This window comes from Heterodontus francisci, chromosome 26 (assembly GCF_036365525.1).
Source record: "Heterodontus francisci isolate sHetFra1 chromosome 26, sHetFra1.hap1, whole genome shotgun sequence".
NCBI lineage: Eukaryota > Metazoa > Chordata > Chondrichthyes > Heterodontiformes > Heterodontidae > Heterodontus > Heterodontus francisci.
Window position 1 is genome coordinate 29,994,055 of NC_090396.1, and position 26,943 is coordinate 30,020,997.

At 44.3% G+C, this 26,943-nt stretch overlaps 1 protein-coding gene across 1 annotated transcript in view; it reads left to right on the forward strand.

The window, feature by feature from the left end:
* The window catches only part of elac2 (elaC ribonuclease Z 2), a 70,444-nt gene that overhangs the window by 24,083 nt on the left and 19,418 nt on the right, over positions 1-26,943 (forward strand). The window contains exons 15-19 of the mRNA XM_068057978.1: positions 5,296-5,417; positions 6,359-6,455; positions 7,769-7,907; positions 8,999-9,037; positions 24,376-24,485. Of these exons, the coding sequence (XP_067914079.1) occupies positions 5,296-5,417; positions 6,359-6,455; positions 7,769-7,907; positions 8,999-9,037; positions 24,376-24,485 (507 nt within the window). The remainder of the gene's footprint in view (positions 1-5,295; positions 5,418-6,358; positions 6,456-7,768; positions 7,908-8,998; positions 9,038-24,375; positions 24,486-26,943) is intronic.

Genomic DNA, 26,943 nt, shown 5'->3' on the forward strand with positions numbered 1-26,943 from the left:
GTCGCAGCATATTAACGTTTCCCATCCAACTGGAAAACAGCCAAATTAAATGCTCTAGTAACCCCCAGAATAAAACAGACCAAACCAGGTATCTTTAGACAACAACAAATTAACTATTTTTTTAAAAAAACCTAAATCTTAAATACTATTGAGTTAAAGCTATGTCTAAAGATCTTCTAACTTATTTTATTCTAACTTCCCCCATACACACACACACTCAAAAATCAGTTAACTGGTTTTTTTTTTTTAGATTAGATTAGAGATACAGCACTGAAACAGGCCCTTCGGCCCACCGAGTCTGTGCCGAACATCAACCACCCATTTATACTAATCCTACACTAATCCCATATTCCTACCAAACATCCCCACCTGTCCCTATATTTCCCTACCACCTACCTATACTAGTGACAATTTATAATGGCCAATTTACCTATCAACCTGCAAGTCTTTTGGCTTGTGGGAGGAAACCGGAGCACCCGGAGAAAACCCACGCAGACACGGGGAGAACTTGCAAACTCCACACAGGCAGTACCCGGAATCGAACCTGGGTCCCTGGAGCTGTGAGGCTGTGGTGCTAACCACTGCGCCACTGTGCTGTTTCAGAATAAGTAAGTCTTTGTGGGTTATGTTCCTGATGGGTGATGTATCCTAGTGTGAAAATAACCAAATGCCTCTCGAAGTCTTCACATGGATTTGATGAAACAGTTCTTCAATAGATAGGCGTTCAAAACACTTCGGCTGCAGCAGATATCAAGACCACTGGCGAATTCCAGAAAATACAATCTTGAAGTAACTACTTCCTGGCTTGGAAGTAAAGAAAAGGAGTTTTGCTGCCTCCAGCAATACAAAAGGGCTTTTTTTTTTTCTTCCTTAGGCAATTAACTTGGCCTGTAGCTCCTTGTAGAATTTCTGCTGAGAGAATAGACAGCTCTTTTCCTCAGTAGCACACCTCGCTGGAGAGAGTCTCAAAAAACTGGTTTCAGCCAGTTTCTTCCAGTTTCTCAGTCAAATCGAAACATTATACCATGTGACCTCTCTCTCCTGCTGTGGCCTTGGGAAAGGTGCAGCTGGCACCCTGTGCTCAGTCTTAAAGGTGCACTGTTTTTAATCCGAGGAGAAAGAGTTCCATGACGGTACCCTTTTATCTGCTTCATCTTACACTCTTTCTCATCATGCTTTTGTTTGTCCTATCTTTTCCCCCTTGTGGGAATGTACCTCGACTGTATCTCAACCATATCCACTTTAAAGGCATCCCATTGTTACATTTACGGTTTTGCCTGCCAATCTTTGATTCCAGTTTATCTAGGCAAGATGCAGTCTCGCCCAACTGAAATTGGCCTTCTAATTAAGTTTGCTTACTCTGAATTGCTCTTTGTCCTTTTCCATAGCTAATCTAAACCTTAAGATACTGTGATCACTGTTCCCTAAAGGTTCCTCTTTTGACATTTGATCCACTTGACCCACCTCATTCCCCAGAACCAGATCCAGCAATGCCTCCTTCCACATTGGGCCAGAAACATGCTGAGCACACTTCAGAAACTCTTCCCCCTCTCTGCCCTTTACACTATAACTACCCCAGTCTATATTAGGATAATTAAAATCCCCAATAATTAACTACTCCATAGTTTTTGCACCTCTGTAATTTGAATCTGAGTGCCCTCGGCTGCTGCAGCCTCCATCAACTGCTCAGGTGCATCTGTGCAGTGCTCACCAGATTGTGACCCTGTTAATACCCGAGCGTGACTACCTACTGACATGAGTGTATCTTCACTGATGATTGATGTGACAGTGGACCCTATGTGGACTAGGATGGCGGTTCCCCAGTCACGACAGCTGCCTGTTCTTGTTGTTGACCTGCAAAAGAGAGGAGTGATTTTAGAAGGTAATAAATATTCCATCACGTCCTTCAAACTACTCCTAGTATTCCTCATGCTCCCCAGAGGCTCTCTTGTGCCCATCCATGAGAGCGCTCGCTCTGTCCTCACCGTCAGCAATGGATCGGCCCGCCTTCCAGCTCCAGAGCTTCTTCCTCCATTGGCGTCAGGATAGCGAGGAAAGCAACACCACTGCCCATTTTGGCCCTCTCCCGCATTATGTATTCCCTTCTGCAAGCACATAAATGTCCAATGTTAGTCGCCCAATGACGCGCACGACACCTAGGCTGGTGGGAGCCTGACTGTCCATCGTGGCACCACAGGGATGCCTCTTCCATGTAGCCCTTCAGTAGCAGCGGGTTAGGAGTCAACGGTTTGACCTGGATCCTCCAATGCTGCTGCCTGGGCCTTGCCAGTGATTGGGTGGCCATGCCCTTTCTATCACTTTGCTTCTCAAGTTACATACAAGACTGTAAGGTTAACAATGTGGGCTGCACTTGCCTTGCTGGAATGCATAAGGTCATTGACCCTCTTGCAGCACCGTAGCCAGCTACCAGCGATGATCCCATAACTGCTGACCTCTGCAATCTCCATCCAGGCTGCTTCGTCTGCCGGGCCAGTCTCCTCCCCTCCCGAGGAAACACCGCCCCCCCCCCCCCCCCCCCCCACTCCCTCCTCTGCTTGCCTGAGCAACCTGGACAAGCACGTACAGGGAGGGATCAGAAACCATGGGGCTACCCTGGATCGTCCTTCAGCCATTTTAGTAAGTGCCTTGGTGTCTGCTCTCTGTAGGGATGCTTCCATTTTACTAACTGCTGGATTCCCTTTTAGATATGGCGCCAGTGCTTCCAACGGCGTGATCTCACGCTGCCTCAGTGGACGTCTCCCCCGCCTCTGGCAGTTAATTGGCTTTCTCCGCAATTTCAAACATTAGTGCACCTCCCCGCACCTGACTGCAACAGCTCCCGCTTCTGTTCCTGACGTTGGGAACTCAAGCCTTCTGACAGAATTCTGGCCATTGTATCCAGGACTATTTAGTACCCAGGCCTCCATTATTGCCACATCATATTTCCCCCATGTCTATCTGTGCCTGCCACACTGTGCGCTCACAGACATGCATTGTCCACCTAAGTTAGAACTTATCACATTCCTTCTTACTCTGAGTCCACCTAATTTCTTGCTATTTCCTATTGTCATGCTACCTGTCTCTCCCAGTCCTTTTTGTGCACCTTGTTTTTCCCCTCTGTTGCCTCCTGGTTCCCATTCCCCTGCCAAGTTGGCTTAAATCCTCTTAAATAGTATGAGCAAACTGCCCTGCAAGGACATTTGTTCTGGCCCTGCTGAGCTACATCCGTCCGTCCTGTAGAGCTTCTGCCTTCCCCAGAATTGGTCCCAATGTTCCAGCAGTCTCAACCCCTCCCTCCTGCACTATCTCTCTCCTGCCACGCATTCATCTGCACAATCTTGCTATTTCTATACTCACTAGCACATGGCACTGGGAGTAACCTGGAGATTACTACCTTGAGGTCTTGCTTGCTAGTTCTTTTTCTGGCTCTCTCAAATCTGCCTGCAGGACTTCATCCCTCCTTCTATCTCTGGTACTGGTATGGACCACTACCACTGGCTGTTTAGCCTCTTTTTTTTTTTATTTTCTGCCCCCGCCCAGCCGCTCAGTGACATCCTTGACCCTGGCACCAGGGAGGCAATTGACAGTCCTGGATTCACGTCTGTGGCTGCAGAAATGTCTGTCTGTTCACCTAACTATAGAATCCCTATCACTATTGCTTTTCCAATCTTCTTCCTCCCCCCTCCCCTCCCCTCCCCTCCCCGTACAGCTGAGCCAGCTGCGGTGCTAAGGCCTAGACTCTGGCTGCACTCCCCAGAGGAACCATCACACTCACCAGTTTTCAGAACGGGATACTGGCTGGAGAGCGCAATGCACTCGGGACTCCTGCACTGTCCGCCTGTTCTCCTTGACTGCCTGGCGATCACTTATTCCCTCTCTGCCTGTATACCCTTAAGCTGCGGGGGTGAGCATATCTATAAATGTGCTATCCACAAAACTCTTAGCCTCCCAGATGCACTGTAGTGACTCTCACTGCTGCTCAAGCTCCAAATTGCAGAACTTGAGCTGTTGCAGCTGAAGACGCTTCCTGCACATGTTGTCTAAGACACGCAAAGTGTCCTGGAGTTACACATGGATGTGCACTCTGTAGGGCCGAGATGTCTGCCATGCCTCTTGTACTATTAACTGACTTAACAGAAATCAACTTAAAGACTTAAATAATTACTCACCAGTCAGCTGCTTCCCTTGTTCTGATGTTACTTTATATGGTGGTTAACTTAATTGTTTTTACTTAACTCCTATTATCTAAACACCTTAGATTTTAATTTACAGAAAAATTCGGAACCCTTTAATGTTATTATCCTTTGTTTAACTTTAACTTCGTCCCCTAGATCTGATTGATTGAATTATATGATAAATTATCAAATTGCCTTTTGTTTTTTTTTATACTAATTAGTTGATTAATTTAAATTAAAAGTTTACCAGTATACTCGACCCCTGTGACTTCTGTGCAGGCAAGGATAATGACGAACAGTACAATAACTTGCTTTCACAATTATACTGTTAATTTGAACCTGGCTATCATTCTGAACTGAATTATACTTTTACAGCTCTAGTTGGGTTCAATTATGTTCCGTTTTGAGGATCATGTACGGCGCTGGGCTTTGTAAACCTTTAGTTTTTTTTTAGGCATTTTCTAGGGGGTCAGTAATGTTTCTCCTGCTTAATTCTTTTGGTTGGTGCTTTAGAATGTCAGTTGGTCTCTAACCAATTGTCAGTTTAACTCTGTACAGAAACACTTTAGTCTTCATTCATCTCCATTTCTGGGAAATCGTCTGTTATCCTTTTTTCCAGTTCATAGCTAGACTTCAGGAAAGGAAGTTTGGCAAACACCTTGCATGTCATTGTGCACAGCTGCAGTATTTTGTAATTTTTTTTTATTGTTGCATTGACCACTGTGACTCTATTCTATAGTTTTACATTCTGTTGTGCTGCCCTCCTCTTGATTACTTAAAAAAAAAATGAAGGGTAAAACATCACTTTTTTTAGTATGTTACGAGAATTGCTAGGTTCCTTCCGGCAGGCAAGATGTGTAAACTGGTAGCTTTCACCGCGTGTTGTGTCTACCTCAGGTGATTGTACAGTGTAGCTAGCCTGCATTTAGCTTTGAATTTAAACAAATATTAAGACCCGCAGCGGGTGAATTGTGGGACACAGAAGGTTGTGAGAAGGAGCTGCTGTGGAAAAAAGAAAATGATTTTTACTGGCTTGGTGTTTATTGGAGGGAAACATCATGCCTCCTCCATGTTTTTAACATTGATTGCAAGTTGTATTTTCTGCACTTCTTACAAACAGAGATGCCGTGGTTGCAGCTGATACTGAGGAGTTTATTAAAGAAGCTACAGAAATCCCAGGCTTCTTGGAGAAAGTTGAAGAATGTAAAAATTTATTGGCGGCAGACCCTGTGGTTCTATCAGGTACATCATTGAAACAATTGGTCTTGTCCTTTATTTGCTGAAGGAGATGGCTGGTTATTAACAGTCCTTGTTCTCTTAAGCTGTTCTTACCCTCTGGTGTACCTGTACTGTGTCGCAATAATCAAGTATATGAAGACCTTCCCTGCTGTAATCACTCGACCGACCCCCCACCCCCTGCCCACAAACCCCTTAAGATTTATGTGATCTTGTGTTGTGGCTGCCCCAATCGTTTCAGGTCCTCCTGGACTGTAGTTGCACCTTCACAAGGGTAGAGAAGGTGACTCGACAGTTGCATTTCCATACTGACTGTTTCAGGAGCTCAGCTAACAGAAAAATGTTTTGACCAGGCCTTTTCAGCATCCCATTAGCAGTTTGTTCCTAACGGAACTTGTCGTTTTGTTCAAATAGGATGAGGAATATCACTTTAAAATGTGAAACAGCTGTTGCAGCTGTATCTCGATCTTGAGTTTCTATTGCTCAGTATCACTGAACTAATCAGGGCATCTCAACTGAATAACAGTCTTGCAATTCCGTTCACATCTGCCATTTATATACTGTAAAACCAAACTCTCAGGATTGTGGTTGTTTGAAGGCAATACACCAGCATCTTTTTCTTATGTTTTATGAGGTCTTGTGATTTACATTCTTGGTTCTCACAGAATAATACAGTGCAGAAGAGGCCCTTCGGCCCATCGAGTCTGCACCGATGCATTAAAGACACCTGACCTGTCTTCCTAATCCCATTTGCCCATAGCCTTGAAACTCTGCACAGGCAGTACCCAGAACTGAACCTGGGTTGCTGGAGCTGTGAGGCTGCGGTGCTAACCACTGCACCACTGTGCTCTTGGAATTTATTTTTAAAAAAGAATCTACCTATATTTTGTAACTCTCCACTAGTCAGCAATGTCTGGTGGTAAAGTATTTTTGACTTTTATTGCCAGCGAAAGTGGACAAATACCCAGAGGTGGTTTTCCTTGGAACTGGATCTGCTATCCCAATGAAAATCCGAAATGTTAGTTCCATCATTCTAAATATCGAGTAAGTCTCTCTTTTTTCACCATTGCTGCTGTTAGTCGAACGTAATGTTGTAGCCTGAGAAGGGAGCATTCAATTGCAATTGATAACAATCATAATTTGTGCTTTGTGTTCCATGTTTTGTTTTCTTTTTTGTCCATGTTTTTGGCCATCTCCCCTAATATCTCCTTATGTGGCTCAGTGTCAAATTTTGTTTCATAATGCTGCTATGAAGTGCCTTGGCATGTTTTATTGTGTTAAATGTGCTATATAAATGCTTGTTAAATGTGCACATCTCTTTTTTTTTAAAGAAAACTTACTAATTGGTTGACGTCAAGCATCTTTTTCTTCAATTTAAAGCCCAGTGAATTTTTCCTTTTGTGGCTTGAAAAGAGACAGCTGGAAATAATTAATTTTGTTGCTAGCAATCTGTGGAATGTATATTTTCTTCTCTTTTCTGCACTGTTTTGAATTGTAGACCTTCTGTGCTGGCACGAGTCCTTGTACTCGAACAGGAGCTTTGGTGTTCTTTAGCAGGCAACAACCAATAAGGGTTTAAAAACAAAATACTGTGAATGCCAGAACTCTCAAATGAGAACAGAAAATGCAAGAAATACTCAGCAGGTCCGGCAGCATCTCTGGAGAGAGAAACAGTTAATGTTTCAGGTCTGTGACCCCTCATCAGAACTGGCAACTAAAAGCCTGGTTGGGTCTGCAAAAAGAAAACCCAACCTGAGCACGACGCGACCCAAGTCCTTCCAATTTTTCCCGTACCCGACCCGACCATCGGTTAACTTACCTTCCGATTTTCACTTTGTTGCTGATCTGCGCAAGCTTAAAATAACTGTCACAAAAACTACCTTTCTAGTCCAAAAATTAAATGAACAGTGGAGCCACTTACCTGTGATGGAGCGTGTCCGACCCGAGCCCGAATGCTGGAGGTGCGACCTGACCCGAACCTGATATGTCGTCAGCCTTTACTGGCGACGGTTAACAATGTAACGGTCCTTGAGCAAGTGAGGGGGTGGGGTGGAAGGAAACAAAAGGGAAGGTCTGTATTAGGATGGAAGGCAGGAGAGATTAAGTGACACAGATGTCAGGGAACAAAAGGCAAATGGAGTGCTAAATATTTGTAGTAAAAGACAAAGCATTTGTCCAGAGAGTGTACTAATGCCTGAATAATAATGCTAAGGTAAATGGTAGCCTTTTACCATGCCATGTTACTAAGATGGAATGTCAGCAGATTTTGTTGGAAAAGCATGAGACAGAGAAAACAGATGCAGTCATATTACAAGAATACTTTGGTCCTAATGAGACTTTTTTTTAACTGTTATTAGCGCTACACGTTCTATATTATTGGACTGTGGTGAAGGCACCTTTGGACAGCTCTGTCGTCACTATGGCAATGATGTGGACAGGGTCCTTTGTAATTTGTCAGCCATCTTTGTGTCCCACATGCATGCTGACCATCACACAGTGAGTCTTTTTATTTCTGATTGTTCAAACTTGGCAGTGTCATTTTTGGCCCAGAAACATAATGCATCTGTTCTTGAAAACTAAAAGTTACAATCTGTTACAGTATTAACGTAGCCTGATCCTGGGCCTGGCGTTTTCTGGATAATTTGAGATGTTAGCAGGGAGGTGTGACTTTGGGGGTCAATGGGTACTGCCCATTCATTGTATGAATATCACCACTACTGGAGTGAATAGGGAAGGAGTATGTCCTGTGGTTGGGAAATCAGTGATGAAGGTTAAGTGACTATGAGGAATCATAAATGATTGCAGCATAGAAGGAGGCCATTTTGGCCTGTCGTGCCCATGCTGGCTCTCTGCAAGAGCAACTCGCCTTGACCCACTGCCTCACCCTTTCCCCGTAGCCCTGCAAAACTTTTTCTCTTTAGGGAATTATCCAATTCTCTTTGAGGTTCAGGAAATGTCTTTACATACAGGATATTTGGAGCATGGAATGTTTTTCAGAGGGTATAGTCCTTTAAGGGAAAATAGGATAAATATTTGAAACAGTGGAAGGTACAATGGTATAAGGAGAATGTCAGACGGGGGTATTAATTTTGCTTTGTTTGAGTAGAAAGCTAGCATTGAGACAATGGGCCTCTTGTGTGGCAGAGTTCTGTGGTTCATGGCATAATATGTTCACATATTATGGTCAGCTGAGTTCTGTAATGTTTTATGGGAAAGGGGCTCCCAAGCCTTGGTTAAAAACATGCCCAATACTGACAGCATTTCTGTGGGCTGCTGCTCTGTTTAGCTGCTTAGACCGCCACTGATGCACCCATTAGTGTATCTTCACTCAGTTTAATGAGAACTATGAAGAGGCTCTGATCGGTGTGCCCATCAGTGAATCCTTCTGGTACTCAGCAGAATATACCATATTAAATTTTTGCACTGCTGGGATAGAGGTTGAGGGCAGGTAATGAGTGTGTCTGCTGCTTGATTAGGCAGTGCGGGGTGTTTAAAAACTACGAATGTTGTGGCGCTGCAGTAATCACTGATTCTCACAGTATACTTCCTCATTTCCTTTTTGGATAATACATCTTAATGTATTGCAGGGCTTGATAAATATATTGCTGGAACGAGAAAAGGCTTTGGTAAGTTAAAATTATTTTGAATGATTTTGAATTTTTAAGAAGCCTAATCAAATAGATTGTTTTTGGGGGGTTTGCTGCAAGAAAACCATCACCATTTTAGAAATAACTTATTGTTGTAGTTTGTTTAAACTAAAATAATTAAAAAAAAAAAAAAAAAAAAAAAAATTCCCCATGCAATCTCCTGTTCCTAAGGCAGGGAGGAGGGCAAATGATCTCCCAGTCCTGCTTCTAAGCTGCTTGAGACCTGTCGGGAGTTTTTGTTCTCGAAGAAATTTGGAGCTCTGATACAAAGCCACAGCCATATGAATTAGATACTGAAATGTCGAATATCAAATAATCCAACACTCCAAAGGGTCGTCAAACACTGGCTAGCCTGCTCTCTTCACAAATGCTGCTGCTGTATATTTTCTGTTTTTGTTTCGGATTTACAATATTAACAAAAATACTGCAGATATTGCACCACCTGATCTGGAATCCTTTTGCTTCTGGATGTGTTGTATCTCTAATGCTATTTTAAACTAGGTGCCTGAGACAACCCTTGAGGCTTCTTAAATATTGCGAATAATCTGATTAGGACTTAGTATTGTTACGCTAATGTGTTTTGTTGAATGATAATTTTCTTTAATCCACTGGCTGGAGATCTGAATTATTTTTTTAAGAAGACATTTTAAAAAGACGAGCTGCCAGCAAAGTCGTTCTTTTCAGTTTAAGATTATCACCTAGTTTGCAACACTATCCTACATTGCAAAGGACTGCGAGGAGAGACACACAATATCTACTAATTTCCCAGCAAGAACCAAAACCCAGGAAGTTTAAAGGAATTACATGTTCTCTCAGCAAGCTGAGAAATACTGCGGACTGCTATGTGCAGTGGAGAAGCAACTAGACTGACATGTGCAGACCTGAAATGGAGGTCTCTCTTTCTCTGTCTCCATTCCAACTTAAAAGCTTTCAAATCCTGCTTGTTGACTAACCACCTTTGCACACTCTGGCTACAATCAGAAACCCCTTTGGAGGACTTCATCCACTTCATTCATCCAAGAGACTCACTAAACCAGTCATCTATTTCTTCAAACTAAAAGCCTCAGGATCACTGAATTCAGCTAGAAGCCAGCTGAATCATCAAACTTCACAGATTGTATACCTTTTTTGGACTCTAACTCAACCAATCTATCTTCCTCACTCTGTAACCTATTTGCGTGTGTGAAAGTTGGCGCGGTGTTTATTACTCTTTTAGTTCGATTTAGGTACAGTAAAGTTAACCTCTTCCTTTTTGTTAACTCAAGAAAACCTGTCCAATTGGCTCTTGTTATGATCATAGCAAGTAAGTAATCACACACCTACTGAATTGGCAAGTACATCCACTTTAAGAAAGAACTAAACCTGTTGTGGTCAAACAAGGAGAAGGAAAAGAGGGAAGTCCTTCAACCTCTCCTCACTTGACCGTAACAGAAATTTGGGAGCTCACGTCTGGAATGAAAACTAAAGACAAACTAGAAATTGGAAGCAGGAAACCAAATTGATCCTTAGCAATAATTTACAAACATCAACATATGTTTTCTTGTGATTTTCAGTGCTAGAGTATGATAATGTCAAGGCCAGTACCTTCCTAGAACAGAGTGAAGTAACTTGGGCCGGGTTAAAAGCCCTATCTGTTGGAGTTGAGGAATGTAGCTGGGCAGTTACAGATTACTATTCATCCAAAAGCTATGAAGCCTGAAATCCTAAAACTTGTGGCCAACCATTTTAAAATTGACATTGATGAACCAGAGACAGGTATAGAATCAGAAAGAGATAAAGTAACATTAGCTAAGGTACAGCTAGAACAGAGGAGATTAGAATTACATTAAAAACAAAGAGCTTTGCAGAGAGAAAGAGGAGAGAGAATTCCAAGAAAGGGAAAAAGAAAGAGCTTTCCAAAGGAAGTTAAGACCGCTCGAACTGAATAGGGGACGACCCAATGTACCCAGTGAAGACACTGCTCGTGAGGGAGCTACCTGTAGCTCAGGAGCAAATGCTGAACTCTTAAAGTTCTCCCAGTTGATTCCAAAGTTCAATGAGGAGGATGCGAAAGCAACTCTCTTTCAACCGATGGATATGGGCACTTACGATAGAGTCCACCTATGAAAACCTCAGAGGTGATCCTCCTCGGGGAGTTCAAAAACTTGCTTCCCCTTTCCATAAGAAAACCACATGGAGGAACGAAAGGTTCCAAGAGCCAGGCTGGCAGCAATCCAGGCTGATGATGATAGACTTATTCACAAGCCCTTTTGCCAAGGGAAACCCTTCCCTAGTCACCTCCAAAAACCTGAAAAGGATAAAAGGTGAGAGATTTTTAGGAGGATGAACAGCTGTGAGTCAATAGGGAGAGCCGGAAACACGGGGGGCCCTCCTCAGGCCAAAAATGATGGTGCTGAGAACAGGAGTGATGCCCGGAATCCTGTATGTTTCCATTGTAACAAGCCAGCTCACCTTTGAGCTGACTGCTGGAAGTTACGGGCCAAACCCATAGGTTTAGTCAGGGTACACCACACCCTGGTGGACCAGTCTGTGGCTTTAACTGCAGCAGTAAAACCCAGTAAACGTACTGCTGAGTGTGTGGGAAAACTTAACAAAATCCCTGAGTTACCAGGATTTTGTGTCCAGAGAAAAAGTGACCCCATACCCCTCGAGTGACGCGAGTATGACCGTAGTCATACTTATGGATACTGGGGCCACCAATCCATTCTGCTGGGAAAAGGCATAACCTTTCCCCTAGACAGTGCATTGAATGCTAGAGTGCTAGTAAATGGTTTCGGAGTGCGGGGTGCACCTGGAATACGACCTTGGGGATTGTCCCTAGTTTACCTGTGGACAGAGTTGTCCTGCTGCTAGGAAATGATCTGGTGGGGGCGAAGGTGGTAGCTTTCCCAATGGTTTTAGAGAGACCAAAAGAAGTCAGAGACAGGAAAAGATCCCTGGCATTTTTCCTGACTTGTGTGGTGACAGTGGCCAAACAAGCTCTGTCAGAGGAGGCTGAACTGGCACTGCAAGCAGATGACACTACTGTCTGGTTATCTGAAACCACCTTTGGGAAGTTAGAGGACCCAGAGGATGGGTTAAACAGGTCTTCCTTGGTCGAGGCTCAGCAAGCCGACCCAGGGTTAAAAAAGTTAGCACGGACTGCCCAAACTGAAGCTGAGAGTTCCAGAGTGTTACTATTTAAAGGACAAGGTACTGATGAGGAAGTGGAGACCTCTTCACAGACCTGCAAATGAAGAGTGGACAGTGGTTCACCAGGTAGTGGTGCCACCAAGGTACCGTAGGGAAATACTGAATAGCCCACGAGATTCCAATGGCTGAACATTTCAGTATCAGAAAAACCCAAGTCTGCATCAGACAGCATTTTCACTGGCCACGACTCCACAAGGATGTGGTGGAGTTCTGTAAGACTTGCCACATGTGCCAGGTTGTGGGGAAGCTTCAACCTGCAATAAAACCTGCACCCAGAATTCCCATACCGGCTTTTGGGGAACCATTCAGCAAAGTGCTGGTAGATTTTGTGGGACCCCTGCCAAAAACAGTATCTTCTCACCATTATGGATGTGGCTACCCGATTTCCAGAGGCTATCCCTCTAAGAACTATCTCTGCCAAGGTACTGGTGGAGGGACAAACCCAATTCTTCACCCGCTATGGGCTGCCTGCTGTGATCCAGTCAGATCAGGGCACAAATTTAATGTCCGGTATTTTTCAAAAGGTCATGGGTAATCTGGGCATAACCCAACGAAATTCCTCAGCCTACCACCCCCAGTCAGAAGGGGCTTTGGAGTGATACCACCAGACCCCAAAGACAATGATCAGGGCATATTGCTATGGGTACCCCAATGACTGGGAGAAAGGGCTGGGATTTCTTCTGTTTGCTACCAGAGACTCACCCAATGAGTCCACTGGCTTTATTCCCTTTGAATTAGTTTATGGACACGAGGTGAGAGGTTCTCTAAAACTAATCAAGGAGAGGTTTTTGGGACATGGGGACGAATCTTCCCTGTTGGGCTACATCTCCATGTTCCGAGACCGACTCACGAAAGCCTGTGCGGTGGCTCAGGAGCACATTTTTTAAAAAAAAAACTCCCAAAGGCAGGCAGATAAACATGCCCAGGCCAGAACATTTTCAGCGCGGAGGCAACATGTTAGTGCTATTACTAAAAGAGGGAGAACCCTTGAAAGCCCGATTCAGTGGCCCGTACAGAGTAATAAAGAGACTTATCCAGGTGAATTATATAATTGACACCCCAGATCGTAGGAAAAAGCAAAGACTGTGCCACATCAATATGTTAAAACAGCCGGGAGGGGGATAAACAAGCACAAGTCTGTCAGGCAGTCAGGAAAGAGGAGGACAAAAGGGACACAGGATGAGTTAGAGGAAGGTCTGGAGGATTCCCAAATCAAACTCCCTACCGTCTGGTTAGCTAACACTGAAATGTTGGCGAAATCAGACACTATTCTCCTATTTAAATGCAGAACAGAGAGGAAACCTATCAAGGCTGTTCAGTGTTTAAAGGGATCTGCAGGGACAAAACAGGGTGCACAAACCTAACCCTCCACCTTGTGGATGTAGGAGAGACCCCTCCCATAAAACAAAATCCCAATTGCGTAGGTCCCAGGAAACTGACCCAGGTTCGGGTGGAAATTCAGACGGAAGACCTACGGATTAAAAATTTAAATTCTGAAGGGAGACACAGAAAAGCTCATAAGCGAAAGGAAAACCTGAAGCCCAAAAAAGTCTTTGTGGCTGATATGGAGGGTGGTGATGGTAACTGGTGACTGTGAATCAAGTATCTTAACTGAGGAGGAATTGTGGACCAGGTTGGAGGAGCTCCGGAAAAAAACATGTACGAAAAGCACTGGATGATCTTCACAAAGTTATGAACAACTTTGAATCCAGGGTTGAATTGACTGATCTAGAGAAACTGGAAAAGGAAAATATTGTAGAAATATGAGAAAATTCACTCTCTATGCTGGACCATAAGCAGATTGAGCCCAGTGAAAGGAGTAGGAGTTCCCCAGTTGTGCTCATGCACAATTCTGGATTTAAAAAAAAGATTAGAGTATGGCTGTGACAGTGAAACTGTGCGTGTGCGCATATTACATGTGGCCTCATAATGAACTGTTCCTGTTGCCACCTTTCCATTTTGCATGGTGGGGAGCTGTTAAGCTAGTGTTTTGTTGAATGATAAGTTTCTTTAATCCGCTGACTGGAGAATCTGAATTTATATTTTTAAAAAGGCAAAATGCCAGCAAAGTCATCCTTTTTCAGCTTCAGATGATCACCTAGTTTGCAACACTGTATCCTACATTGCAAAGGTCTGCGAGAAGAGAGGTGAAATGTCTGCTAATTTCCCAGCAAGACCTAAGACCCAGGAAGTTTAAAGGAACTGCCTGTTCTCTCAGCAAGCAGAAAAATGCTGCTAACTGCTATGTTTGAATGACTGAGTGACTGTCATATGACAAGCCCCTTCCCATCTGTGGTTTTAAGTTGGTGTTTTCTCTGCAGCAGAGGAGAAGCAATTGGACTCTGACATGTACAGACCCTCTGTATCTGTCTCCATTCCAGCTTGAAAATTTTCAAATCCTGCTTGTTCACTGACCACCTTTGCATACTGCGGCTACAATCAGAAACCCCGTTGGAGGAAATAATCCACTTTGCTATCTCCAAGAGACTCACCGAACCAGTCATCTACCTCTTCAAACTAAAAGCCTCAGGACCACTGGATTTAGCTAGAAACCAGCCGAATCACTGATCTCCACAGACTGTATACCTTTTATATGGACTCTAACTCAACCAATCTGCCTTTCCCCATTCTGTCACCTATTTGTGTGCATATCTCTAGTGTGTGTGTGTGTGAGTAAGTAATCACACACCTACTGAATTGGCAAGTACATCCACTTTAAGAAAGAACTAAACCTGTTGTTGTCGAACAAGGAAAGGAAAAAGAGGGAAGCTCTTCAACCCTCCTCACTTGACTCTAGCAATGTTAATTGATTCATTAGTTCATGGAGGTCAGTAGAGCGATTTAATCTGTCAGTTTGGAGTCAGAGAGGTGAGTTATCATCAAATGATGCAACTTATCATGCCTGTGACAGCTCATTGTTAGAGCTAACCAACTCGTCCCACTCCCCTACTCTATCCCCATCACCCTGTAAATGTTTTCCTTTCAAGTATTTAACAAATTGCCTTTTTTCCATGTTACTATTGAATGTGCTTCTACCACCCTTTTCAGGCAGATCATTCCAAATCACAACAGCTTGCTGTGTTTCCTCAAGTTGCTTCTGGTTCTTTTGGCAATCACTTTTTCAAATCTGTGTCCTTTTGGTTACCAACCCTTTTTACATTAGGAATAATTTCTCCTTATCAACTCTGTCAAAACCCTTCATTATTTTGAGTACCTCTGTCAAATCACCCATTAACCTCTCTGCTTAGTAGAACAACCTCACCTTCTCCAGTTTCTCCATATAACTGAAGTCTCTCATCCCTGGTAACATTCTAATAAGTCTCCTCTTCACCCTTTCTAAAGCCTTGCCATCCTTCCTAGCATGTGGTGCCCAGAATTGAACACAATACTCCAGCTGAGGCCAAACCAGTGTTTTAATAAAGGTTTAGCATAACTTCCTTGTTTTTGTACTCTATGCCTGTATTAATATGTCTCTATTAATAAAGCGAAGGATCCTGTATGCTTTTTTTTGAACATCCTTTTCAACTTCTGCCACCTTCAAAGATGTGGTGTAGTGGAAATGTGACTGGGCTGGTAATTCAGAGGCCAGGCTAATGCTTTGGGGACTGGGTTTGAATCCCACCATGGCAGAGGGTGAAATTTGTAATCAATTAATACATTTGGAAATAGAATCAGTCACTGAGCTTTGAAACAGTGTGCAGATTGCAAGCTGAGTGCAGAGATTTGAGTTTGGTGAGTGGCAAGTTCGATGAAGGGGGCAGGAGGTGCTCCATTTTTCTACAATTTTTTTACCCTCCAGTATTGGGTTCTTGCTTTGGTGGAGTGGAAAGAGCTGTTTGGTGAGTAACTGGTAAGCTATTCTACTTATAATAGTCTATCAAGTTAAGAAAGGCAAAGCAGCTCGACCGTGACATGTGGGAAGTCATGGACGCACCATGTGTCCGGGACACAGACCTCTGCAGGAACTGTCACCGGCTGCAGAAGCTGGATCTTTGGGTTTCTGAATTCGAGTGGTGGCTGGAGTCACTGTTGTGCACCCCTGAGGTGGAGGACTACGTGGATAGCACGTTTAAGGAGGTGGTTACACCACAGGTTGGGAGCAGGCAGGCAGATAGGGAATAGGTGACTGCCAGGCAGTCTGAGAACAAGGCAAGTAGTGCAGGAGTCCTCTGATATGATCTCACTCGCTAATTGGTTTTCCATTTTGGATACTGGTGAGGGTGATGGTTCCTCAGAGGAGTGCAGTCAGTCAAATTTGTGACCCCACAGGTGCCTCAACTACACCGGAGGGGAGGAAGGAGAGTGGAAGAGCAGTAGTGACGGGGGATTTATTAGTTAGGGAACAGACGGGCGTTTCTGCAGCAGTAAACCAGGATGGTGTGTTGCCTCCCTGGTGCCAGGGTCAAGGATGTCACGGAGCGGCTGCAGGACATTTTTCTGGGGGAGGGTGAACAGCCAGAGGTCGTGGTCCACATTGGTACCAATGACATAGGTAAGGGGGATGAGGTCCTGAAAGCCAGTTTTGGGGAGTTTGGAAGGAGATTAAAAAGCAGAACCTCAAAAGCAGTAATCTCAGGATTACTCCCAGTCCCACGTGCCAGTGAGCATAGGAATAGGAGAATTGAGCGAGTGAACATGTGGCTGGAGAACTGGTGTAGGAGGGAGGGCATCAGATTTCTGAGACATTGGGATCAGTTCAGGGCAGGTGGGACCTGAATGAGATGGACGGGTTGCATCTAAGCAGGACTGGGACGAATATCCTCGCAAGGAGATTTGCTAGTGCTGTTGGGGAGGGTTTAAACTAAATTGTCAGGGGGATGGGAACCTGAGAGGGAGCTCAGATTGGAGGGAAGCAAAACTGGTAACTTGTCTGGGTTGTGGGAACCAGGAGCAAGTATCGGAGGAATACCAAGGTGCACAGAATACTGGGGGAGATAGGTAGCACAAGAGTAGGGAATAGTATGTTATTAAGTGGGGTCAGAATAAGGGAGAAAGTAATAAAGTCTGAATCGGGGTTAATGTGCATGTACGTGAATGCACGGACTGTGATTAATAAGACTGGTGAGCTACAGAGGCAGATTGCCATGAAATATGATGTGGCTGTAACAGAGACCTGGCTTAGAGGAGGGCCGGACTGGGTGTTAAATATTCCTGGATACAGGGTGTTCAGGAAAGACAGGCATGGGGAAAAAGGGGGAGGGGTGGCGGTATTGATTAAGGAGAGTATTGTAGTACTGGAGAAAACGGATGTCCCAGAGGGGTCAAGGACAGAATCAATTTGGCTAGAGCTAAGGAACAAAAAAGGTGCAGTTACATTGCTCAGTGTTGTCTCTCGGCCACCAGCTAGTGGGAAGGACATGGAGGAACAAATTTGCAAGGAAATTAGAGAGGTGCAAAAATTATAGGATAGTTATAATGGGGGACTTTAATTATCCAAACATAGACTGGGATCATAGTAGTATAAAGGGCAAGAGTTCCTAGAGTGTGCTCAGGAAAATTTTCTATAGCTGTATGTTTCTAATCCAACGAGAAAGGAGGCACTGCTAGACCTGGTTCTTGGGGATGAAGCGGATCAAGTATCTGTAGGAGAGCATTTCGGGGACAGTGATCATTGCATCATAAGGTTTAGACTGACTATGGAAAAGGACAAAGAACAATCAGGGTAAGAATATTTAACTGGGAGAAGGCCAACTTCAATGTGGTAAGAATGGAGCTGGGGCGAATAAATTGGAGTGAAAAGCTGGCTGGAAAACCAGTAGCTGAACAATGGGCTACTTTCAAAGAAGAGATACCTCGACTGTGCCCAAACTATCTTCCCTCGAAGAGGAAAAGTAGGGCAAACAAATCCAGAGCTCCCTGGATGGCAAAAGATGTAGAGATTAAGATAGTAGAAGCAGAAATATTAGGGACATTTAAGCGACTCTTGAATAGGTACGTGGATGATAGTAGAATGAAGGGTATGTAGGTAGTTTGATCTTAGAGTATGTTAAATGGTCAGCGCAACATCGTGGGCCGAAGAGCCTGTACTGTTCTATGTTCTAAAAGTGTGCTTATGACAGATGCCAGGTAGAAAATACTATTGAGAACTGTGCTGAATGTAGAAGGTCCAGAGAGGAAGTGTAGAAGCAAATAAGAGAAGCAAAGCGAGAGCATGGAACGAGACTGGCAGCTCGCATTAAAGGAAATCCCAAAGTTTTCTATAGGCATATAAATAGTAAAAGGAGGAGTGGGGCCAATTAAGGACCATAAAGGGCATTTACACATGGAGGCAGAGGGCATGGTTGAGGTATTAAATGAATACTTTGCTTTTGTCTTTACCAAGGAAGAAGATGTAACTCAGGCGATATTGAAAGAGGAGGTAATTCAGACACTAGAAGGGTTTAAAATTGACAGAGGATGTATTAGATAGGCTGTCTGTACTGAAAGTGGATAAGGCACCAGGACCAGCTGAGATGCATCCAAGGATACTGAGGGAAGTGAGGAGGGAAACCACAGAGGCATTGGCCATAATTTTTCAGTCTTCCTTGGACTCTGGCGTGCTGCCAGAGGACTGGAGAATTGTAAATGTTACACCCTTGTTCAAAAAAGGGTGTAAAGATAAGCCCAGCAACTACAGGCCAGTCAGGTTAACTTTGGTGGTGGGAAAACTTCGAGAAAAAATAATTTGGGGCAAAATCAATAGTCACATTAGAGGCCGGGTCCGGGTCAGGTCAAGCCCATCTTCAGGGCATGACGTTTGGGCTCGGGTCGGGTTGGGCTGAGTCCAAGTCGAGTCGAGTCGGGTCGGGCCGGACACACATGGTAACTGCTTTGCTGGTAAGTATTGAAATTAAAAAAACTTACCTGAGCTGGGACTCGGGGACGAAACTGAGTCTGTGCAGTGAGCGAGTGACGTCACAATGACATCATCGCGCATGCGCTGCAGCATCGTGGAGATTCCGAGTCCGAAGTTGAATAAAACGATGGTCAGGTTGGGTCGGGCTCTAGGCAAAATTGGAGGGACTTGGGTCGGGCTCGGGTCTGCGGTGGCTCGGTTGGGTTCATTTTTGCCGACCTGAGCAGGCCTCTAAGTCACATGGACAAATGCGAGTTAATTAAGGAAAGTCAGCATGGATTTTTTTAAGGGAAAATCCTGTTTAACCAACTTGCTGGAGTTTTTTGAGGTAACATAGAGGGTTGATGAGGGCAATGGTGTTGATGTGGTGTACATGGACTTTCAAAAGGCATTTGATACAGTCCCACACAACAGACTTGTGAGCAAACTTGCAGCTCGTGGAATAAAAGGGACGGTAGCAATGTGGATATGAAGTTGGCTGAGTGACAGGAAACAAAGAGTAGTGGTTAATGGATGATTTTTTGGGCTGGAGGAAGGATTGTAGTGGAGTTCCCCAGGGATCAGTGTTGGGACCCATGCTTTTTTTGATATATATTAATGACCGAGACCTTGGTGTACAGGGCACCATTTCAAAGTTTGCACATGATATGAAACTTGGAAGCATTGTGAACTGTGAGGAGGATAGTGTAGAACTTCAAAAGGACATAGACAAGTTGGTGGAATGGGCAGACATGTGGCAGATTATATTCAACATGGAGAAATGTGAAGTGATTCATTTTGGTAGGAAGAACATGGAGAGACAATATAGAATAAAGGGTACAATTCTAAAGGTGGTACAGGAGCAGAGGTACCTAGATGTATACCTAAGTCATTGAAGGTGGCAGGACAGGTTGAGAGAGCAGTTAATAAAGCATACAGTATCCTGGGCTTTATTAATAGGAGCATAGAGTACAAGAGCAAGGAAGTTATGTTGAACTTGTAGAAGACACTTGTTTGGCCTCAGCTGGAGTTGTGCGTCCAGTTCTGGGTGCCCCACTTTAGGAATGACATGAGGGCATTGGAGAGCGTACAGAAAAGATTCATGAGAATGGTTCCAGGGATGAGGAATTTCAGTTATGAAGATAGATTGGAGAAGTTAGGACTGTTATCCTTGGAGAAGAGAAGGCTGAGAGGTGATTTTGATAGAGGTATTCAAAATCATGAGGGGTCTGGACAGAGTAGATAGAGAGAAACTGTTCCCATGGGAGGGCACAGATTTAAAGTATTTGGTAACAAGTGATGTGAGGAAAACTTTTTCACACAGCGAGTGGCTACGGTCTGGAATGCGTTGCCTGAAAATGTGGTGGAGGCAGGTTCAATTGAAGCATTCAAAAGGGAATTAGACATTTATATGAAAAGGAAGAATGTACAGGGTTTGGGGGGAATGGAACTGAGGGAATTGCTCTGAGTGCCAGTGTGGACATGATGGGCCGAATGGCCTCCTTCTGCACTGTAATGATTCTCTGATTCTGAGATAAGCACTCCCCCAGGTCTCTGTTCCTGTACCCCCTTTTTAAAACTATCCTTTAATTTACATTGCCTCTCCTCATTCTTCCTACCAAAATGTATCACTTCACACTTCTCTGCATTAAATTTCACCTGCCCATTTCAGAAGTTTGTCAATGTCCTCCTGAAGTTTGTGACTATCCTCCTCACATTTGAGTTTCATGTTACCTGCAAACTTTGACATCATGCCCTATAGACCCAAGCACTGAGTGTAGCAAGGGCACAAAATATACTCTGGGTGGGGGACTTCAGTGTCCATCGCCAAGAGCTGCTTGGTAGCATCACTGCTGACCGAATCCTAAAGGACATATCTGCTGGACTGGGTCTGCGGCAGGTGGTGAGGGAAAAACCTACTTGACCTCGTCCTCACCAATCTACCTGTCGCCAATGTCACCGTCCATAACAGTTATTGGTAGGACTGGCCACAGCACAGTCTTAGTGGAGACAAAGTCCTGCACTGAGGGTTCCCACCATCATGTGTGCACTACCACCGTGCTAAATGGGATAGATTTTGAACAGATGTAGCAGCTCAAAACTGGGCATCTATGAGGCGCTATGGGCCATCAGCAACAGAGTTGTACTCATCCACAATCTAACCTTGTAGCCTGGCATCTCCTCCACTCTACCATTACCATCAAGCCGGGGGACCAACCCTAGTTCAATGAAGACTGCAGGAGGGCATGCCAGCAGCAGTACCAGACATACCTAAAAATGAGTTATCAGCCTGGTGAAGCTACAACACAGGACTACTTGCCTACCAAACAGCAGAAGCAGCATACAATAGATAGGGCTAAGCGATCCCACAACCAACAAAACTGATCTAAGCTCTGCAATCCTGCCACATCCAGTCGTGAATGGTGGTGGACAATTAATCAACTGCCAGAAGGAGGAGCGTCCACAAATATCCCCATCCCCAATGATGGGGGAGACCAGCACATCAGTGCAAAAGACAAGGCTGAAGCATTTGCATCCATCTTCAGCCAGAAGTGCTGAGTGGATGATACATCTCCGCCTCCTCCTGAGGTCCCCAGCATCACACATGTCAATCTTCAGCCAATCAGATTCACTCCGTGATATCAAGAAATGGCTGAAGGCACTGGATACAGCAAGACTACGGGCCCTGACAACATTCCAGCAATAGTACTGAAGACTTGTGCTCCCGAACTAGCCATGTCCTGGTCAAGCTGTTCCAGTACAGCTACAACACTGGCATCTATCCAGCAATGTGGAAAATTGCCCAGGTATGTCCTGTGCACAAAAAAGCAGGACAAATCCAACACGACCAATTACCTTCAGTCTACTTCCGATCATCAGCAAAGTGATGGAAGGGGTTGTCAATAGGGCTGTCCAGTGGCATTTGCTCAGCAATAACCTGCTCAGTGACGCTCAGTTTGGGTTCTGCCACGGCCACTCAGCTCCTGACTTCATTACAGCCTTGGTCCAAACATGGACAAAAGAGGTGAACTCAAGAGGTGAGGTGAGAGTGACTGCCCTTGACATCAAGGCAGCACTTGACCGAGTATGGCATTAAGGAGCCCTAGCAAAACTGGATTCAATGGGAATCGGTTACGTGGTGGGGGGGAAGCTATTCACTGGTTAGAGTCATACCTAGCACAAAGGAAGATGGTTGTGGTTGGAGGTCAATCATCCCAGTCCCACGACATTACCCTGAGGAACTCCTACAGCACTGTCCTAGGCCCAACCTCCTTCAGCTGCTTCATCAATTTCTTTCCCTTCATCATAAGGTCAGAAGTGAGTATGTTCGCTGATTGCAAAATGTTCAGCACCATTCGTGACTCCTCTGATACTGAAGCAGCCCATGTCCATATGCAGCAACCAGGCTAGGGCTGGTAAGTGGCAAGGAACATTTGCGCCACCCAAGTGCCAGGCAATGATACTATCTCAAACAAGAGAGAATCTAACCATCTCCCTTGACATTCAATGGCATTACCATCGCTGAATACCCACCTACCAACATCCGAGGAGTCACCTTGGAATAGAATCTGAACTGGACCTGCCACATAAATGCTGTGGCTACGTACTTATGAACATACATGCGAATTAGGAGCAGGAGTAGGCCACTCGGCCCTTTGAGCCTGCTCCACCATTCAATAAGTTCATGGCTGAACTGATTATTACACATTTCCACCTACCCCCGATAACCTTCCACCCCCCCTTGCTTATCTAGAATCTATCTACCTCTGCCTTAAAAATATTCAAAGACTCTGCTTCCACTACCTTTTGAGGAAGAGAATTCTAAAGACTCACGATCCTCAGAGAAAAAATTTCTCCTCATCTGTCTTAAATGGGCGACCCCTTATTTTTAAACAGTGATCCATTGTTCTAGATTTTCCCACATCCACATCCTTTCCACATCCACCCTGTCAAGACCCCTCAGGATCTTATATATTTCAATTAAGTCGCCTCTTACTCTTCTAAATTCCAGCGGATACAAGCCTAACCTGTCCAATCTTTCCTCTTAAGACAGCCCGCCCATTCCAGGTATTAGTCTGGTAAACCTTCTTTGTCCTGCCTCCGACCCATTTACATCCTCCCTTAAATAAGAAGACCAATCCTGTACACAGTACTCCAGATGTGGTCTCACCAATGCCCTGTATAGCTGAAGCATAACCTCCCTACTTTTGTATTCAATTCCCCTCGCGATAAATGATAAAATTCTATTAGCTTTCCTAACTACGTGCTGTACCTGCACACTAGCCTTTTGCGATTCATGCACTGGGACACCCAGATCCCTCTGCATCTCGGAGCTCTGCAATCTCTCACCATTTAGATAATATGCTTTTTTATTCTTTCCGCCAAAGTGGACAATTTCCCAATTTCCCACATAATACTCCATTTGGCGGGACTTTGCCCACTCACTTAACCTATCTATATCCCTTTGTAGCCTGCTTATGTCCTCAGAGGCTGGGATTTCTGCGACAAGACCTCCTGTCTCCCCAATGCCTGTCCACCAACTACAAGGCTCAAGTTAGGAGCGTGATGGAATACTCTCCACTTGCCTGGATGGGTGTAGTTCCAGCTACACTCAAGAAGCTTGACACCATCCAGGACAAAGCAGCCCGCTTGATTGGCACCCCATCCACCACCTTCAACATTCACTCCTCCACCACTGATGCACAGTGGCAGCAGTGTATGCCATATATAAGATGCGCTGCAGCAACCCGCCAAGCCTCCTTCGACAGCACTTCCAAACCCATGACCTCTACCACCTCGAAGGACAAGGGCAGCAGATGCATGGGAACACGACCACCTGCAGGTTTCATCCAAGCCACACACCATACTGACTTGGAACTATATCGCTGTTCCTTCACTGTCACTGGGTCAAAATCCTGGAACTTGCTTCCTAACAGCACTGTGGGTGCACATGGACTGCAGCGGTTCAAGAAGGCAGCCCACCACCACCACCTTGAGGGCAATTAGGGATGGGTAATAAATGCTGGCCTAGCCAGGGATGCCTGCATCCCCCCGAACAAATAAAAATTTTTTTAAAGTACAGGTCTCCTATATCAAAAAGAGCAATGTTCTGTGGGGCACACCATTGTATACTTCCCTCCAGTCAGAAAACAATTGTTCACCACTGACCTCTCTGTTCTGTCCCTCAGCCAATTTTGTATCCACACTGCTGCTGTCCCTCTAATTACATGGGCTTTAATTTTTCTCTCAAGTCTATTATTTAATTGTCTCCTGTTCACTGGTAAATCTGTTTTTTTTTTTCTCCCTGCAGGCTTCCATGTGTAAGGTCTTCAGCCCAGTTTTACTTGTGGGCCCATTACCGATAATGAATTGGTTGAATCAGTACCATAACCATTGTCAGGAGATTCTCCGCCATATCAAGTGAGTTTACACTTAGAGAATAATCCTCTACACCAAGCTATACTTCATTTCTTTGGAGTGGGAAAGAGGGAAACTGATGACTGAGCAAAATTAGTAAACCCAATGATGGTTTCCTGCCCCAAAGAAGGAAGTTGGCATCGTGGCGTGTGAAATAGTTCCAGTAAATCTTCCAATCCTTTGGTTAGGTCCTTTTTTTACTTGAGAGTTTTGAAATTTGCCATTTTGTATATGAAGAGTTCCCTACATTACAGAAGTAACTGCACTCCAAAAAAAATATTTAATTGGTTGTAAAGCAGTTTTGGGTCATCCTAAATTGTGAAAGATACAGGTCCTTTCCTTTTTAACTGAGTCAGTTCTGCAGAGTATATGTAGTTAAAGATCATTTCCTTAAATAGGCCCTGCCTGTGTTTTGTATTTTATAATTTTCAGTTCTGTGTATTGAGACTGATATTTGCCCTGCAACAGCTATTAATAATTATCTATCCTCTTCACTCTAATGATCGAGTCTTATGGTTTTGGACACAGATCATGAAACTCAAATAAGTAGTTGTCTCTCAAGACTTAATTAACAACAGTTAAATACATTACCTCATTTTGGAGAGCAGAAATGGTGCAGTCTTCTCCCTAAGTCTATTCTGACAAAATCTGACTCTGCTAGTGTTTTTATACATTACTTGTATATGAGATTTATGGGAATGGTTCCAGGGATGAGGGACTTCAATTACATGAATAGATTGGAGAAGCTTCGAGGAGAGGGGGTTGAGAGGAGATTTGATAGAGGTGTCCAAAATCATGAGGGGTCTGGACAGAGTAGATAGGGAGAGACTTGTTCCCTTTGGTGGTAGGATCAAGAATCAGAGGACACCGATTTAAGTTGATTGACAAAAGAATCAAAGGCTACATGAGAAAAAACTTTTTTCTTTTATGCAGTGAGTACATACGACCATACGAATTAGCAGAAGTAGGCCATTCAGCCCCTCAAGCCTGCTCCGCCATTCAATAAGATCATGGCTGATCTGTTTGTGTCTTGAATTCCACACTCCCGTCTACCCCTGATAACCTTTGATTCCCTTGCCTAACAAGAATGTGTCCGCGTGGGTTTCCGCCGGGTGCTCCGGTTTCCTCCCACATGCCAAAGACTTGCGGGTTGATAGGTAAATTGACCATTGTAAAAATTGCCCCGAGTGTAGGTAGGTGGTAGGAGAATTGAGGGACGGTGGGGATGTGAGAGGGAAAAATGGGATTAATGTAGGATTAGTATAAAATTATAGTGGTTGGCGCGGACTCGTTGGGCCGAAGGGCCTGTTTCGGTGCTGTATCACTCTATGACTATCTACCCCCACCTTTAAGATTATTCATTGACCCCATCTCCTCCACCTTCTGAGGCAGAGTGTTCTAAAGTTGCACAACCCTCAGAAAAGATTTCACCTCATCTCTGTCCTAAAAGAGCGACCCCTAATTTTAAAATGGTGCCCCCTAGTTTTGGACTTCCTCCACAAGAGGCAACATCTTTTCCACATCCATCTTGTCAAGACCATTCGGGATGTTATATACTTCAATCAAGTCTCCCCTCACTGTTCTAAACTCGAGTGAAAACAAGCCCAGTCTGTCCAACCTTTCCTCATAAGACAACCTGCTCATTCCAGGTATCAATCCAGTAAACCTCCTCTGAACTGCCTCCAATGTATTCACATCCTTCCTTAAATAAAGAGACCAAAACTACACACAGTATTAGAGATGTGGTCTCATCAATGCCCTGTATAACTGAAGCATAACATCCTTACTTTTATTTTCAATTCCTCTCGTAATAAAGGTTAGGAAATCCTTCTTTATTACTTGCTGTACCTGTATACTGACTCTTTGTGACTCGTGCACTAGAACAGCTAGATCCCTCTGCACTCATTCTGCAGTCATTCTCTGTTTAGTTATTCTTCTTGCCAAAGTGGACAACTTCACATTTTCCCACATTTATACTCCATCTGCCAGATTTTTGCCCACTCCACTCAACCTATCTATATTGGTCTGCAAACTCCTTATGTCCTCTTCACAACATTCTTTCCTACTTATCTTTGTGTCATCAGCAAATTTAGCTACTATGCCATCGCTCCCCTCATCTACATCATTGATATAAATTGTAAAAAGTTGAGGCCCCAGCACAGACCGCTGCGGGACTCCACTTGTCACATCCTGCCAATCAGGAAAGGACCTACTTATGCATAAGCTCTGGGTGGCTGGCAGAAAACAATCTTCTATCCATGCTAATATGTTATCCACTACACCATGAGTTCCTACTTTGCGCAATAACCTTTTATGTGGCACCTTGTCAAATGCCTTCTGGAAATCCAAAGAACTCCAATAAATTGGTTAAACGTGAATTCCCTTTAACAAAGCCATGTTGACTATTCCCGATTACCTTGCGTTTTCTAAGTGCCTAGCTATTAGCCTCCTTAATGATCAA